Raw genomic sequence first — 18,151 nt, 5'->3', positions numbered from 1 at the left:
GAACTTTAAGTATGGGAGAATCAGATAATAATCTGAGTTTCATGAAAAATATCCGCTTGAACAGCTGTTCTTCAAATAAAATGTAATAAAACCACATATTCAAGTTAAATGATGGCCTGTGGTATGCAAACAATGAAGATTGTTTGAAAGTAATCCTTGCTTTTATTTTTAAAATGCTGCATCTTATTATTATTCTTTTCCCCAAATCCAAATAAAGCTTTTGAAGCACAGGTTCCAAGTTCTTGTTCTAAATCTGGAACCTATAGTTCTAAATTTGAAAAAAGTGTTCTTCCATTCTCTTTGAAGGTGTAGAGGTAACAGTTTGTCAGTAAATTGCCACCTCAAAATTTAAAAGCTAACCTTAAAACTGGTTTTCCTCATTTAAAATGGTGTAAGTCAGCAATAGTGGCAAATATTTGCAGTGTGCTGAGTACGTTCTTTTTCACTACCTGACCATAGTATCTGATGCTTCTCCTAATGTTTTCCTTTCTTCCACTTGCTGTAAAGCTGACCTTCAAGCCTTGTCTTCTCCACATGTTTTCTACTTCCTTTCCTCATTCAGCAGTTTTATTTTTAGCTGGATTATTTCAGCTCAGGATGGCTAGAGAGAACTATAGGGAAGTTGAGAGAGGAAAAGCAGGCACAGCCAGGGGCTGCAGGTAAATGTATTACCTTAATGGACTCATTATTTTATAGCTGCTGCAATTTCAGCATGAGTTCTTCTTCTTTTCAATACATCAGTGTTCATAATGTTTTGTACCTCTGTGGCATTTCGAGTGTATACGTTCTACTTACAGTAATTCATTAGTGTTAATTTCCCAGACATAACACATACCCTTAATGAACACTTAGCGCATTGGAAATTTCAGTTTCACTTCAGATAGCACTGGGGAATGTATCACTACCATAGGCGGCTTTATTTTCTCTGTGGTTTAAGACTGGGAATTCTTCACTTGTATGTTGGGAAATGTGAATAAATCAATCCTGAATTTCTCTAATTGTAACAGTTACCTAGATAATGTTAGAGAGAGAGAGAGAGAGAGAGAGAGAGAGAGAGAAGTCCTTGTAAAAGACAAAGTGACTACATTTTAGAAAAAGATAATCTTGTAATGCTCAGGAGGGAAATAGACTATATAAAATGTAAGCATCTATAACATAAAGTACATTTTAAAATTAATACTGGAGAGCTGCTGAATACAGACAATATTGACACTCATATCAATAATAAAATAAGATTGTTATTTGATGGTTAGTAAAGGAATTGTTCCTGCGCTTCAAATGACTTCCCACCTCTGTCTCACTTCCCCCACCTTTCTGCCCCAATATCCAATAACTAATTCAGACAGATTGGTTGAGTGAATGGGCAAGTTAATCTGGAGAGGAACCGATACTTTGTGAGCAATTTAAATGATTTCCTCCAAAACAATGCTTATATAAAATACATTCCTTAATAAATGTAGGTAAACATAAATAATTTGTTAAAATTAGATAAGGAAAGTATGTAGCATCAGTGAAATCTGAGTAGCGGGTTAGCTGGGCCGGGCCTGCCCATCCTCTCATGACACTCCTTTACTCATCCCAACTGTATGTGCTAGAGTGCACCAACTTTGTCTGCAAGAATAACCAATAGGCCCCTTCTTTCTCTGCAGGAGGACACTGGTAGCTTTAGCTGGAGCAGCAGCAATGTATTTGCCTGCACGCTAGGTGCCCTGAGAATAACAGACCAGCTAGTCTAAAATAAGAATCTTGAAAACAATCCTCTGTTTTATGGTACACAGTACAGTAGTAATGGCAGAACTGTGCTTGACCACTTGGTATCAGAATTTTGTGTAATGTCACATTAGACAATCAGTATTGTAAGCAGCAGCAAGTCAAGCATTACATTAGTCTGTGAACGATCAGGCTACCCCTGTGCCAAAAATTTAACCATGTCTCTTGTAAGTCCTAACCAAACTCTAATACGTAGAAGTTGTAATGTGCTACTGAGATACCTGTACTTGTAGTTGAGGCCTAAGGCTCTCATCCTTTGCTGCACACAGTCAGTTTCAGCATCAAGGCGTTAATTAAATTCTCAGTGTTTAAATTCCATCTAGGATAAATATAGGATTCCCTCTCTCCCCCAAATAAAATGAAGACTTATCTGCTGATTGTCATATTCAAAGAACAGTTCAGTGTACAGTAATTCTGAGGATTTTAGCTGTACAAATATATGACACATTATTTAAATCAGAATCTTAGGTATCCTTGAGTCAAAAGTGAGCACAGCATCTCTTGTAAAGAGAATTAAAAAAAAAAAAAGAAAGGCGGTATTAAATGTATTGATGTGCAAACTGTGTTGAGAATGTCCTTATCCATGTAGTGTTTGACATACTGATACACATTATTCCTTACTGTTTGTAGCTTTTCACAGATCACTGTCTGATCACTTTCCTCATTAGCTCTACTATGTATACAACATTTTCCTTATTTATTTTCCTACTCGTGTATGTACTTTGCATATCTAATAGCTAATTTTCAGACAATAAAGAAATACACGCATGCTATTATCATGCCATTCAACACAAGAGTATTCAACATAAGCAGTTTCCTTGGTGTCACTCAGGTACTCTTGCATGATGTTTCTAAGATTTGTTCATGTGTGGTTTATCAAATCTGAATGATCTACTATTCACACACCCCCCTAACAATAACTCATGCATGCAATAGTGTGGTCACTCTACTGTGTGCCTAATTTATAACGATCGTAGTAAGACAGACACTTTATGGTTCTCTAATATGAAGTATTGAATTGTTTCATTTTTTTTTACAGACTCAATTAAATTTGCTCCTTGAAAAGCTTCGCAGTACTGTAAGTATAAATATAGATGCAAATTCTGTATTTCCCTTTATCGCTCCTCTCACGTTAACCAAGAGTTTTGGCTTAAATTTATTTTTTTATAATAATAAATAGTCAATTAAAATTATCCTGTTTTGCAACCGGATTACATTTTTGAAGTGTATTGTTACATGGGTGCTGAATATTATTAAATTAATAGACTAAATATTAAAGTTACCAGTGGTTTCCCCAGGAATTGAAATTAGGGGGGGTGTTCGAATTTACAGGGGGGGTGTCAGGACCAATGAGATATATAAAAAGATAATAATAAAAAAAAAATGTTTTTTTATTGATTATTAATATAAACATAAGAATAAATAAACACACACCAAATACATACAAGGTCTATCTAAAAAAAAAATATAAAAAAAAAAAAAAAAATTTAATTGAAATTGAAAATTGAAAGGGTAAGGGTAAGAGGAAAGTCCTCTCATCATGGATCAACTGGTTAAAAGGTGGGAAAGATGGGATGGGAATAAATGGAATAAATTATCAGTTGGAGAGAGATAATAGATAATATCCCTGGGTATCTGGGTGTTGGGACCAGTGCTGTTCAACATATTCATCAATAAATGGGAAAAAAAAAAGTGAAAAAATGTGGCAAAAAATGCAGAGAAAATAAAAAAAAGATAGTAAAGTCCAGAGAGAGAGCAGAGAATTACAAAGGGATCTCAAACTGGGAAAACAAAATGGCAGCAAAAATGGCAGATGAATAAATGTGTTGATAAATGCAAAATAATGCAAATGCAAAAATGCTTACAAAATGAAACAAAATGAATTAGCTGTTAACACTCACAAGAAAGAGATTAGAAAGAGATTTGATTTGGAATGGAAAATGAATTTCTCTGAAAACATCCACAGCAGTGGTCGGCAGTCCAGTGTTCAGTGTTTGCTTTTTAAACAAAAGAACAGGAGCACTGCACCACAAAGACTACAAAAACTTTTTTTGCCTTAGCATTCTGGGCTACAGTCCACTTCATCGATGATGCCCACCAGAGTCCACTTTTTTTTTGCAATACTACTTAACACCTGCTACTTTCTGACTTTGTTTTTTTTTTTTTTTAGAAAAATAGAGATAAAAAGAAAATATCATAGATATTATCATATATAAAATCCATGGTATATGTACACCTTGAATACTGCACTGTGTCCCCAAAAAACCCCAACAAAAAAAAAAAAATAAAAAAAATGCAAAAAAAAAAATTAGGGGTACAAAAATGGGCAACTAAAAAAAAAAGAAAATAAAAAAGAAATTAAAATTTAGAAAAGAGGGGGGATATGCTAAGGGTCTATAAAATCTATATAATAAAAAGAAGTGAAGGAGTGAAAAAAAGTTAAGATAATAAAAATTTAAATTAAATAAAATTTAAAATAAATAAAAACAATTTAAACAAATACAAATACAAAAAAAATAATAAACAAAAAAAAATTTTAAAAAATATAAAATAAAAAAATTTTAAATTTAAATTGACTTTTGAAGGAGGGGAGATCCTCAGGGATCAGGAAAGATCCTCTTTGGGATCAGTACTTCCTACTCTTTGTTTCATCTTATTTTGAGAGATAAATAGTGGAGAGTGATGAGGGTCAGTACTGTCAGTAGTCCTACCAGTGATATTCAACATATTCATCTGGAAAAATGGGTAAATATTCAGAAATGAAAAAAAAAAAATGAAGAAGAAAAGACAAAACTGATAGAACTAAATAAGATAGAGGCAGATCTCACAGACTCAGAAAGAAAACTGGGTGACTGGGCAATCATAACAAATGGCAAATTGCATGCAAAAAAATGCAAAAAAAACACAATTGTTAAAAAATGCAAAAAATATATAATAAAAAAATCTGAAAAAGAATATACAACTGAAAGAAAAGAATCTTAGAACATAAGATATTTCAAAAAACATCTCTGATTGATCTTCTGAAACTTTAAAAAAAAAAAGAGATGCTGTTTATCTCTGAAAAACATCCACTCCATGCATCTCAAGTCAAAGCAAACAAAACAAAAAGCAAACAATATGAAAAGGATATAATAAGACAGAAAAATATATTATATAATAAGACAGAAATCATGGTACATACACTATCTAAAATAGTGTGTAGCACTGTGATAGTAGATCTGAATACCCATCCTAAAAATATAAAAGGTATAGAGATGGAAAAGAAAATGATGGAGGGATGGAAAAGAGGAGAGAGATGAGGAGGAAAAAATTTGAGGGTTAGAAAAGTGAGAAAGGAGAGAAAAGAGATGAAAGAGATGGAAAATCTGGACTATAGAAAAAAATGAGAAATCTTGAATTATTTAAAATCTCAAATAACACAAGATATTTAATCCTTCACATAAATAAAATTTCACAGATTTAGAAAAAAAAAAATAGGCAGCAAATTTAAAAAAAAAAAACAAAAGTAAAGTAAAAAAGAACAAAGTAAAAAGAAATACCAGAACTCAGTGGAACATTTTAAAAAGAGAAAACTAAAAAAAAAAGAGGAACAAAAAAATCCAGAGAAAAGCCATCCAGGGAGAGGCACAGGATGAGAGGAGATGAGATAGCCTGATGCCAGAAGCTGGGGAGTGGTTGTGAGCCAGACAGGGTAGTGATTCAGGATTCTTCTATTGAAGACCTGATTCTTTGACTCTGTTCTTGTTCTTTCTCTCCTCAAAAGCACTGGCTAATGACCTTGTAAGACAGGAATGACCATGTATCTGGACCATTAATAAACCAAAATTATAAATAAATAAAAAAAATTATAATAAAAATTTTTGAATGACAAAAAGAGATAAATAATAATGTGAGAGATAACAACCAATGTGAAAACTAACAAAAACTGGCAAATATGGCTTTTTGGCCTTTATAAACATCCATTCTTATATTTCCATATTAAGTTATAAATAAAAAAAAAAAATCAATAAAGCCATGCAAATGTGGTTCCAACATGCTCAAAATTCACCTCACTTTTCCACCTTACTCCACTCACCGGTGTTGTCCTTGTCAGGTCCACAGTCAGTGGCAGTGCTTGCTGGAGACAGAGTTTCAGAGGTTCTTGACTTTGAGGCACAGGCACAGTCGGCTCATCTGGGGGCCTTGTTTGCCCCACGCCTCACCGCACCTGTTGCTCTGCCACCACCACACACACCTTCTGCCAATTGCCCACCTCTAGTGACCACTGCTGCTCTCTCTGGTCTCCAGTTCCACCAGCTCTCTGTTGATCAGCTGAGCCCTCAGTCAGGGAACAGTGCAAGCTGCTAGTGCTGGGCTGTCTCTTACACACTGTCACACAAAAACACCACAGGGCTGTCCCCACACACCCCACACACTCAGACTAACTTGACTGACCTGATTGAGGCAAGTGCACAAACTTGTAACTAATAAAAGAACATCTATGTAGCCAGTGTAGCAGTGTCCTTTAAACAGTGGAGAGGGAGAGGGACACCCTCTCTCTCAGATGCCTTCAAATCATAAGAACATAAGAATGGAAGAATGGGTCTCAGAAAAGAGCCATCTCTCCCAGGTATGGTATCAGCCGACAGGCCAATGCCACAGGCCCCAGAGGGGAGTGAACCTAACAGGCAATGATCAAGTCATCTCTCTCCTCTGATCCATCCATCCAGGCCCTGACACACAGAACATCCTGACCTTCATACCACCCATCCTGGCTAATAGCCATTTATGGATATCTATTTAGCCTATCCAGTATCCCCTTTATTTTAACTTCCTCCTAATCCTAGCTCAGCAAATCTCCTCTTCAGGTAAGTTCAGCCAAGTACAGTTCCACATCACAACATCACAGCAGTTCTACTGCCCTTTATTCATCAATAAGAACAACATTTCATCCCCCCCCCCCATTCACCCATCACCCCACCCACCCAACCCCAAAAAAAATTCATCACTTGGACAACCTGGTGTGAATGTAAATATAATCTGTCCCTGAAGCCTTAGCCCCAGCTCATCACTAGCTGTCAGGAGAACTCATTAGACTTTTTTTTATCATCATTCATCATTTTTTTGGCCAACATCAACATCACAAATGAAAATGAACTGACTGTCAAAAAAAAAAAGCTATATAGCAAGGAAGGAAGGAAGTCTATCTATACTTTCAACTTTTTATATCTATTTTTTTATTACTTTACACATATTTTATCATACACTTTATAAGCTTTTAGTGTGTGTGTGTCAGTTTAAATAAAGTTACTGAAAGGAAAGTTGCTTTGTATTGTAGCATGAAAATTCTGCCAGTTCAGATAAAGTGCATTAATATTACTTGATAAAACTAAGTCTCCAATTCCTTTCCTGATCACTTCCCTTTCCTCTAGTTTACTTGCTTCTCATGCATGGGTAATCCGCCATCCTGTGTCTGATTTATTTTTGTGACCAGATTTTGATTCACTATATATCTGCAGTTAACTCATGAACAGCCAGGGTTTTGAACAAGTTCTAGGAAGACTCTTAACTCTGATCATTTTATTATTTATTTGTTGTAAAGTGGCACTTTATTTTTCCATCCCTTTTTCACTACTAAGCATAAAGTGTCATCCCTAGATTTTCTAATCTGTTTTTTGGCAATTTAATCTAAGACAGGGGTCGGCAACTTTTCTGAAGTGCTGTGCCGAGTCTTCATTTATTTACTCTAATTTAAGGTTTTGCGTGCCAGTAATACATTTTAACATTTTTAGAAGGTCTCTTTCTATAAGTCTATAATATATAACTAAACTATTGTTGTCTGTAAAGTAAATAAGGTTTTAAAAATATTTAAGATGCTTCATTTAAAATTAAATTAAAATGTAGAGCCCCCCGGACCGGTGGCCAGGACCCGGGCGGTGTGAGTGTCATTGAAGGCGGCACGCCTGCCATGGGAGGTTGCCTATCCCTGATCTAATACAGTCATGTAGTTGAATTGGTAGCAGGAAAAAAATCTCATACCACCACCTCCATCCATACTCCCAATATTAAAATTAGTTCATATTCACTTCATTCACTTTCCCTCTAATCCTCTACTGTGATTTGTTTCTGCTTCTCTCACCTACATCCCTGGCGGTAACCCTCCCTCCATAGCCAGTCAGCACTGTTGGTAGATGGAGGAGTTTGCTTTACTACTTTACATTTCAGGTCCAGGATTTAGATGAGCATATTTCTCATTTATTGTAAATTCTGTTTTAATTTATTTTTATGCAGACCCTCAGAGAATAGTAGGCATGAGTTTCAGTAAGAGATGCTGATTGTAACTACCAAATGGCTAATATGCTTCAGTGTTAGAAAGGTTTGCTGCATTAAAAATCTTTGAAGAAGCTCTTGAGCCAAATTAATCAATTTTTAAAAAGCTTTAGTTCATTAGTGAAAGACAAACATATCTAACCATGTTGCACAGCCCTTTGCTACTTCCTCAGGGCTTCTGGACTTGCGCAGCCATTTGTCTGATTTTTAACTTCCTGATTGTGTTGGCTCCACAACTCATTGCTTGATCCCTCAGTATCTAGTTCAGACAATCATCTTTGAAGAATTTGGCTAAAAAGCCACTATACCTTTTCTGTCTTTGATATGGATTTACAGAGAAGCAAACAGATTTTAGAGTAGCAGCCATGTTAGTCTGTATCCGCAAAAAGAACAAGAATATATTTGTTAGTCTCTAAGGTGCCACAAGTATTCCTTTTTTTAGGGAAGCAAACAGTCTACTCTTGCAAGCTCTCCATTAATGTGTACTCTATTCTTAGAAACCTCTTCTGTGCAAAATACATCTTCCTAGTATTTTTGTAGGTCAAGGAGTATTCCCTATCAGAACAATCACCTCCTTGTCATTAAACATTACTCTGATAGGGAGTATTCCCTATCAGAACAATCACCTCCTTGTCATTAAACAGCTCACTTCATGAGAGGATATTACAGCTGACTGTATCCCTATATTCTATGATAAATATGAACTAATAGCTTCCTGTTCCATACTTAAATCTCTCTCTTATGTTTGTCTTATCCCGTGAGGTTTTTTAAATTTCTCTCTTCCTTTTTCATTCTTTGTGTTTTTCTTCAGTGCTTAGGGCATAGAAATTAAAGTTTCTATACATAACGAGGGGAATCCAACCTATATTTCACACATTTTTAATCTGGATAACAAATTCTGCTTTACTTGCTGGAAGATTACCCATTAGTACAGAAAGAGAGTTTAGCTCATGAAATAGATTGCAGAGTTAGTGGTGTGTTACCTCACTCTTCACTGAGTCAGAGTTACCATACTTGTGAAGTTATATATTTACAATTTCTCTAATTATATGGTCAGAGGAAGTAATCAAACTGAGTTATGTTTGAGCTTTGGGGAATCAACAACTCTATAAATAGAGGTGGAAAAACATTATTTTAGCCAATGCAACTTCTTTAAAAAAATTTTAGGTGTAGTAAATTATCCTGCTTATTTAAATAGGATAGTAATCGCTAAACTTTATGTTTTGATCTAATTTCTTAAAAACAAAGTTAGATCATAGAGAACCATTAAATTTTAGTCCATTTATATAATCTCTGCTTTTTAAGTTTCAGAATGGTGTGGGACCTCTCCCTATTTTCAGTATTACTTTAGCAAATGTCTTCAGGCACTTTGGTAGGAATACTAAAATTCTTCTTGTTTTATATTAAGATCGCATCCAAAAATATGCTTAGCGCTTCTCAGACATAACAAAAGACAGTCCGTGCCCCAAAGAGCTGGATCCCCTGTCATCAAGTATGTTTTGCCCTGCCCCAGACTTAAAGCTGGCCTGAATGACCAGATGAAAATTCCTCTTTCCTAGGAAAATCTTAGAACCAATGTAGCTAAGTATTCGTCAGCCCTCTTTCAGCCATTGGAGTATTCAAGGGCTTGTCCAGGGGAAGGAGGCATGGCCAGGGTGCTACTTCACTCCAGTGGTCTTAATGTTACCAGGATTGGGGGCATAAAGGTGACATACAGCTACCTTTGCCCAACCCTTTCCTTTCCTCCCCTGTCCCCCAGGACCTGTGCTGAGCACAATTTTACAGCTTGGCTAGACCTGAGATTTGGTCCCAAGAGGAGAGGGAGAGAGATGCAAGGTACAGTCAAAGTGGTCACAGTGAGGGTAGTCACAGGTCATATCAATCCCAGTTTATTCTAACACATAACATGAATGGGATTTTTTTTTAAATGTCGGGGAAGACATTGATATGTTTGGGCTGGTGAGCAAGGGATGAGTGGTTAGAGAAGGAACGATTTTGAGGGATGAAAAGAATGGGGAGAAAGATGGTTGGAAGCATAAAGAAAGATGTAAAGAGACGGTATTAGTTGCTCCTCTTTTTCAAGGAAGAGGATTGCAGTAGTGGAGATAAAGTGCAACTAGACTGATGTAGTAATAATTGGATTCAGTTATTGGTGGTCAGAAAAAAATTGTTGAATGAAAAGAAGGTGAGGTTCTAATTGACAGTTTGAACTTTGAGATCAGTTGCATCAAGATAGGTTGAGTGCAAAATGGATATGAAAAGACTGAAAAGCATAAAAAGTCAGTTTCCCTTTTTAGGAATCTATTACTATTCCTTTGTTCTGTAATTCTTAAATGATCACTTATTTCAGAAGGTTTAAATTTATGTAGATTCTGCTAACTTGCTGTCCTGACAATAGGGGTCAAGCTTTATTCGCTGCATCAAACCTAATTTAAAGATGACAAGTCACAATTTCGAAGGGGGACAGATTCTCTCTCAGCTTCAGTGTTCAGGTAATGTATGCCTCTTACTGATTTCTGGTTATTTTTTTTTATTATTTTGTGTATTACAGATTCACACAAAGTTGGAATGTCTGTCATTGAAACAATGTTTCCTTGATTGTACAAATATTTCTGTTCTTAATTTAATGGTCTCTAGATACAATTAAATGATTTGTATCTAATGAGTATTAATTAATTTTGATTCTCAGTAATCAGATAATTATTTTAAATTAAATTATTTTTAATTAGACTTTTTCAGTGTTAAATAAAAAAGCTAGCAAGCACTATGCACTCAACAACATTAAAATATACAATACAAATTCAGATTCACAATGCATATTATAAGATTGCCCATGTAATACTTGCTCAGATAAGAGAAAGTCTAGTAACCCCCACATCTGATCACTCTTTAATCCTCTACCCTCTTCCTCCCCAAACACCTGAAAATAAAGATGAACTTTGTAGTGTGTCCCAAAAGATGGACTGAGCGGGGGCATGAGTTTCAGAGCTGATGGTGTTCCAATTTCAGCACATCTGCTGAACTTCAGGAGTGTTGCATAGAACAAGAGGCAGTACCTCAGAAAGCCAGGTCCCAAACTGCTGAAGGATTCATATGTTAGTACCAACACCCTGTTCTCTGCCTGGAAATAAATAGACAGCCACTATAGATCATGGTACACCGCTACCTTGCTATAACGCGACCTGATATAACTGGGTTTCCATATAGTGTGGTAGCAGTGGGGCTCCGGCGGTGCTTTAAAGAGTCCGGGGCTCCGGCTGCTGCGGGGAACCCTGGGCCCTTTAAATCACCGCTGGAGCCCTGCCGCTGCTACCTCAGGGCTGTGGCAGTGGGGCTCAGCCGACGATTTAAAGGGCCCAGGCTCCCCGCAGTGGCCGGAGCCCGGAGCTCTTTAAATCACGTCCGGAGCCCTGCTGCTGCTACCCTGCTACCACTCTCTGGCAGTGCAATGTCTGTTTTAATTATTGTTTGAAGACTCTCCAGCCTTTTACTGATTTGGGTAGCAATAAGTTGCATCTGGAGATGATGGCAGTATTTATGGTTATCTATAATAGACTCATTCTACTATGCCGCTTTTGCTGTATCAAAGATATACAAAATGCATCTCACCAGCTAAGGCACATCCCAGCATTATATGTAAACAGGGTGTACCGGCATGGGTGCTAATGCCAGTCAGCTGCACCTTTGTACTCTGCACTGCCTCTCACGCTGACGACATTGGTGCCATTGTACACATTAATAGTCTTTGTTCAGAAATTATTGGGTCCCTGCTTTAGGGAAGGAACAGCAAAATAGTGGCTCTGCCAAAAAAAGATTTAACAGCGTAACCCACTGAAGTCTGTTAGTTGCCACATGTCTGGCAAGGACTCGGAATATTATTGCAGACTGTCTCAGCCATTCAGGAATAAATTCATATAAATGGCCACTTGACCAGAAAATGGTGGATGCTGGGGCCAGTCCATGCAGAACCACGTACTACATTGGGGACTTAGGCCAAGCATTTGAGCATGTCCAAAGGGCCTAAGCCATTAATTGCTCATTAATATGAAACAACTGCTTTATTTAAATTTTAATGACATACATATTTTTGTGTGTATTTCTGTGAATATAGGTATGGTGTCTGTTTTGGACTTGATGCAAGGTGGCTTCCCATCACGAGCATCATTTCATGAGCTATACAAGATGTACAAAAAGTATATGCCTGCAAAACTAGCTCGACTGGACCCTAGACTTTTCTGCAAGGTAACAGCCACCTGAGTGCCAAATGAATTGTCCATATTTTTTTTCTTTTCATCTCGGATAGAAAATATTTATTTTGGTTTATTTTGTGCCTTTTTTTGTGAAATATGAATCAAACTGATTTTTTTCTTGTTATAGGCACTATTTAAAGCCTTGGGCTTAAATGAAAATGATTACAAATTTGGATTAACAAAGGTGTTTTTTAGACCTGGCAAGGTAAATAGTATCTTTCAATTGCAGTTTTTGAACATAGAGTATTGAAGATTGTGTAAACTTCCAGAAAAGTATTGTCGTAGGGTGAAAATATATTGCATGCTTAAAATAAAAAAGGTTTATAGCAGAGAAACAAAGGCTTCCCATTAAAACATATCTATATTCAAATCATCTTTCTCTGAATATGAGCATTGTTGGAGCAAAGGGAGGAGAAGCAATTAAAACTTTTATGTCTAGGAGTGAGACCTCAGTATAGAGATGTAATTTGTCTTACTCATTAACATAATTATCCAAAAGCTGAATATTTTAAAAAATGGATGCCGTTAAGTTATGCTGGTATATCAAGGTTTTCAAAAATGTCTTGGGGGCTTCTCTCTTTGGGTACCCAATTTAAGATACCTTAAAGGGGCATGATTTACAGAGTGGGTGCTAAGTAAATGGGGTACCCAACATTAGTAGTCTCTTTGGAAAAATCTTAGCCATAAATCTTTATTTTGGCACCTAAATATGTATCTGGATTTTCAAAAGCACTGAGCACTCAGCAACTGTCAGAAAAAGCCTGGATTGGAAGTAGTCATTTCTGTTCTCAACAGAACCTATTAAAATGTGAAAGCAAAGTTACCTTTTCACGTGTTTGAATTAATTGGAAGTTGAACTGAAGTTTCCATGGTTACAAGTTTCTGTTTACCGTACTGATATTTTACCTTTGTCCTCAGTGCTCTGTTAGGTTATAATGTTGATTGTCTATTTTCTATCTATTCTTTTGTTATGTAAAACTGGTTATGTATTTAGTTTGCAGAGTTTGATCAGATAATGAAGTCTGATCCAGATCATCTAGCGGAGCTGGTTAAACGAGTCAATCACTGGCTTATCTGCAGTCGCTGGAAAAAAGTTCAGTGGTGTTCTCTCTCAGTGATTAAATGTATGTAATTTAATGTTGTTTTTTAGTAAATCAAAATATACCAACAGAGTATGGCACAGCAACTGGATTCTTGCTTCGTAATTTGAACAGTATTAATTAAGGCCCCCAGCCTGCAAATACCTACTTGCTTAACTTCAGGCATGTGAATAATCCCTTTGGAGTCACTGGGACTTCTCAGTGCTTCATGTTATTTACACATACAAACATGTGAATAAATTGGGACCTAAGTGAATCTATTCCAGGATATTTAGAATCCAGAAATTTATACAACTTAATTACCCTACTTTTTTGGAATAATAGGGCAGAAGGCCTGCCACCTTAAAACAATTACATCTAAGGAAATAGTGGTTTGTTTGGTGGGCTTTGTGTGTTAGAGACTTTTATGAGAAAATAAGTCTTTACCTAATTCACAGCTCAGCTAAATCTGAAATAGCATCTAATCATAGATGAGAGTTGGAGACTTGTCATATATTTATCATTCTGGGACATCACTTTTAAAAAATAAATAAATCAAACTTGTATTTGTAGGGAATGTTGTAGGCATTCCCTTGAATGATTTAAAATGATAAAACCATTCAGACTCATTGAATTTATTTTGTGTGTTTGCAGTGAAAAACAAAATAAAATACCGAGCTAGTGCCTGCATTAAAATACAAAAAACTATTCGTATGTGGCTTTGCAAGAGAAAGCACAAACCACGGTAAGAAGGGAGGGATTTTATAAGGTTCAAAAACTGTTTTTTTTTTTTTAAATGTTGATATTTCTTATGCCTAACTGAATAGTCTTAAGGTGGGAGTGTCAAACAATAACTTATACTAGCAATATTTTTAAAGTGTGGATTTAGCTTTAGCTTTTGCATTCATGCTTATTCAAATTGAATGGATGAGTAACACCTATTAGAAAATTAATACAAATATTGTGCAGTATTCTGATTAATCCATTTATAGACATTTTCTCTCTCTCTCAAATAAAGACCAGTAATATAGAATCATACGACTGGAAGAGACTTTGAGAAGTCATCTAGTCCAGTCCCCTGCACTCATGGCAGGACTAAGTATTTTCTACACGATGCCTGTTTGTCTAACCTGCTCTTAAAAATCTCCAATGATGGAGATTCCACAACATCCCTAGGCAATTTATTCCAGTGCTTAACCACCCTGACAGTTAGGAAGTTTTTCGTAATGTCCAACCTAAACCTCCCTTGCTGCAATTTAAGCCCATTGCTTCCTGTCCTATCCTCAGAGGTTAAGAAGAACAATTTTTCTTCCTCCTCCTTGTAACAACCTTTTATGTACTTGAAAACTGTTATCATGTCCCGTCTGTCTTCTCTTTTCCAGACTAAACAAACCCAGTTTTTTCAATCTTCCTTCATAGGTCATATTTTCTAGATCTTTAATTATTTTTGTTGCTCTTTTCTGGACTTTCTCCAATTTGTCCAAATGTTTCCTGAAATGTGGTGCCCAGAACTGGACACAATACTCCAGTTGAGGCCAAATAAGCACGGAGTAGAGCAGAAGGATTAGTTCTCGTGTCTTGCTTACAGCACTCCTGTTAATACATACCAGCATGATGTTTGCTTTTTCTTGCAACAGTGTTACACTGTTGACTCATATTTAACTTGTGGTCTACTATGACCCCCAGATCCCTTTCCGCAGTACTCCTTCCTAGGCAGTCATTTCCCATTTCCCTGCTGGTGTCCACTAGTAGGATTTAACATAGTGCTATTTCAAAAAGTACTAAGTTAAAGCACATTAGCAGGGCCTACATGCATCACATTAGTGTGTTTTAGAAATACTCCTATAGTGCACATTACCCCCATTCCAACCTGTGTAGACATGCCCGTAGTTTAAACAGCAGATTAAAAAAGGGAAAACAGGATTAGAAATCAATGTGAATATTTACTGATACTTTTTTTAAAAAATGATCATCTACTTTACAAACACATCTCAAAATATAGTGATCTGTTTGTTTTATATTCACAGCATTAATGGACTAATAAAAGTGCGTACACTGAAAAAGAGACTTGATAAATTTAATGAAGTAGTAAGTGCTCTGAAAGAGGGAAAACCAGAGATGAGCAAGCAGATCCGGGATCTGGAGTTATCTATTGATGCTTTGATGGTCAAGATTAAGGTATTATGTAACAATAGAACTTCTGAGATTATTTTTAACTTCATCTGAAATAGAAGGCCAAAGTCTTTATTTATAGTTAGCATTTAATCCAGAGTTTTTAATACAAGTGCCTTAAATTAGGCTCCTGAATTCATGTTAGGCATCTAAATAAAGAGGCTTGATTTTAAGAGGTGTCGAGCACTGCCAAATCCCCTTACAATTAGTTGAGTGCTCAGCATGAATAAAAGTAAGGCCGTTTATTTGGCACCTAAATCGATATTTAGGCACCCCACATCTAAGCATATAAGTTTGAAAATTTGGTTTTAATGCATATTGTGATGGATGTAGCAACCCTTTTGATATTGTGAGATAAACATATTATATAAGCTTCATCTAGTGCTGCAAAATATGGTGCTTAGAATAATGTACAGTAGCAATGTTTTAAATTAATTGGGGTTTTGGTATTACCTTCATTGCTTAGTAAAACATGGTGCTTAAGAGGTTTTGCATAACTATCAAGCCAAAGAAGATTACCACAAGGCCAACAATGTTATCTAACAAGACTAAATGTTTTCTTTTTGTTTCTCAGTGAGCTCATGTGTTGGTTTGGAAAATGCCTCCTGAAGAGGTTTATGTATGATATCTGACTGAAGAACTTCTGGGAATAGCAGGTTTAGCTCAGAAGAATGAAAACACTGAGCACTAGGAATAACTTAAGGAGGCTATGTCTTTATTGTTTGGTTCTACTGAAGCAGTGCCAAAATTCTACTTTTAGTCTTATATGGCGTCAAGTTTGACTATAATTAAAGGACTCTACTGAGGCTGGTAGCTTTGACGTTTGGCCCAAGGGTTGTTAATAGAAAGTCCAAACAAAATTTACAAAGATTATCTTTCAGTGGGATTCAGGGCTGGTTTAAATGCAGAGGTTTGTGTGTGTGTGTAAGCGCGCGGGGTGGGGAATGGGGTCGAATCATAGGTGTTGGAACTGGGGGTGTTGCCATTTGGTTCAATGGCTCTCAGCATTCCCAATGTACAAATTGTTCCAGCACCTCTGGGTCTAGTCAGTGCTGCAAATGAGGAGGGACTGAATGCACGTACTGGAAGTGTGGATGCTGTTCGGGCTTCCAAAAAAGTGCTGGAATGGTGTGTCAGCACGTTCTGGACAGTCTCAAACTCTGGGCCCAGGACCACTGCCTTTTGGCACTGTTTTTCGGGGGAGACATTTTGAATTAATCCCTGAAGATATATTTGAGTTCTTCACTGTACTATAATAGGGTATTAAAGAAAGGTCTCCGATACCAATGAAGAATAACTGTGTGGCCACTGATGAATTTGCTTTGTTTTTCAGGAGCACTTTCACTTGTACCATGAGTGAGACATATTCATGTTTCTTTGGCCCTCTGCTCTTCTTGTGTACTGTATTCTTGTGATCAAACAGATGAACTACGCAGAATTTTTCATATTAATTTACTTCCAATAAAATGGCTCTTGGTCATTTTAATCCTCTTTTTTCCCCTTCCCCCCCCATCACAAAAGCAGCGCAGGCAGCTAGAATGAAGGGACATTGAGACTGATGCACACTGAAAGAAACCTAACATATTAGACTTCATTGTGAATGGTTCTACTGTCTAGGAAGATGACATTTTAGCAATGGTCCCATTGCAATGGGATAGTATCTTTTTTTGACATTTGAAATCCCAGTTAAAAAGACACTGAAGTTTTTAACACAGAACAGGTAGAATTTTGACCTTAGTCAACCTTGATAGTGCATATATAAAGAAAAAAGTCATGTGACTATGCACAGAACATAAGACATCTGAGGAAAAAAGTAAATTGAATATAGATGAAATTTCATGATTGTTTGCATGAATCAATATGAAAAGGGGAAGACAGTGAAGTGGGAATGAAATAAAACTGTAGCTATCAAACATTTTTCAAAAGCTTAAAAAGAGTAGTGGGGACCAGTACCGTGTCCAATTAAAGCATTTGCATTGTATTAAGGTCATTTTAAATACTGGTATGTTTGTTTCTTTAAATGTTGGTGACTAGTAAAAATACTATAGTGATATGAGTGCCAGGGTAATGAGAGGTGTAAAACCATCCGCTGTGTTGCCATATGATTAGTATTGTATGTAACTGATCAGGAATTAAGCAGATATAACACAGAATCCACCCAAGAAACATATCTACAAAGTAAGGAGCGACAAAGACTCCTGTGATACCTCATAGACTAACAGAAGTATTGGAGCATGAGCTTTCGTGGGTCAATACCCACTTCATCAGAAATTTCCAGAGGCAGGTTTAAATATGCAGGCAAGAATCAGTCTGGAGATAACGAGGTTAGCTCAAACAGGGAGGATGAGGCCCTCTTCTAGCTGTTGAGGTGTGAACACCAAGGGAGGAGAAACTGCTTTTGTAGTTGGCAAGCCATTCACAGTCTTTGTTTAATCCTGAGCTGGCGTTGTCAAACTTGCAAATGAACTGAAGTTCAGCAGTTTCTCTTTGGAGTCTGGTCCTGAAGTTTTTTTGCTGCAGGATGGCTAATTGCCATTCCTCATCCTAGAATTTTAAAGCATGAATATCTTT

The 18,151-nt window shown here is 36.6% G+C and overlaps 1 protein-coding gene across 8 annotated transcripts in view; it reads left to right on the top strand.

Moving 5' to 3' along the window:
- MYO6 (myosin VI) overlaps window positions 1-18,151 on the top strand; it is a 160,180-nt gene that overhangs the window by 107,258 nt on the left and 34,771 nt on the right. For 7 of the 8 annotated variants that reach the window (XM_039531197.1, XM_039531204.1, XM_039531199.1 and 4 more), the window contains 7 exons: window positions 2,810-2,848; window positions 10,478-10,571; window positions 12,191-12,321; window positions 12,457-12,534; window positions 13,324-13,453; window positions 14,063-14,153; window positions 15,436-15,586. In XM_039531197.1, the coding sequence (XP_039387131.1) occupies window positions 2,810-2,848; window positions 10,478-10,571; window positions 12,191-12,321; window positions 12,457-12,534; window positions 13,324-13,453; window positions 14,063-14,153; window positions 15,436-15,586 (714 nt within the window). Of the gene's footprint in view, window positions 1-2,809; window positions 2,849-9,838; window positions 9,916-10,477; window positions 10,572-12,190; window positions 12,322-12,456; window positions 12,535-13,323; window positions 13,454-14,062; window positions 14,154-15,435; window positions 15,587-18,151 lie in introns of those variants that run through there. The other variant, XR_005596381.1, reaches the window with a different exon arrangement.

The sequence above is a fragment of the Mauremys reevesii genome, linkage group 3, assembly GCF_016161935.1.
Source record: "Mauremys reevesii isolate NIE-2019 linkage group 3, ASM1616193v1, whole genome shotgun sequence".
In the NCBI taxonomy this organism is placed as follows: domain Eukaryota; kingdom Metazoa; phylum Chordata; order Testudines; family Geoemydidae; genus Mauremys; species Mauremys reevesii.
Note: the sequence above shows the minus strand (reverse complement) of the source record. Positions and strands in the feature narration are given on the sequence as shown.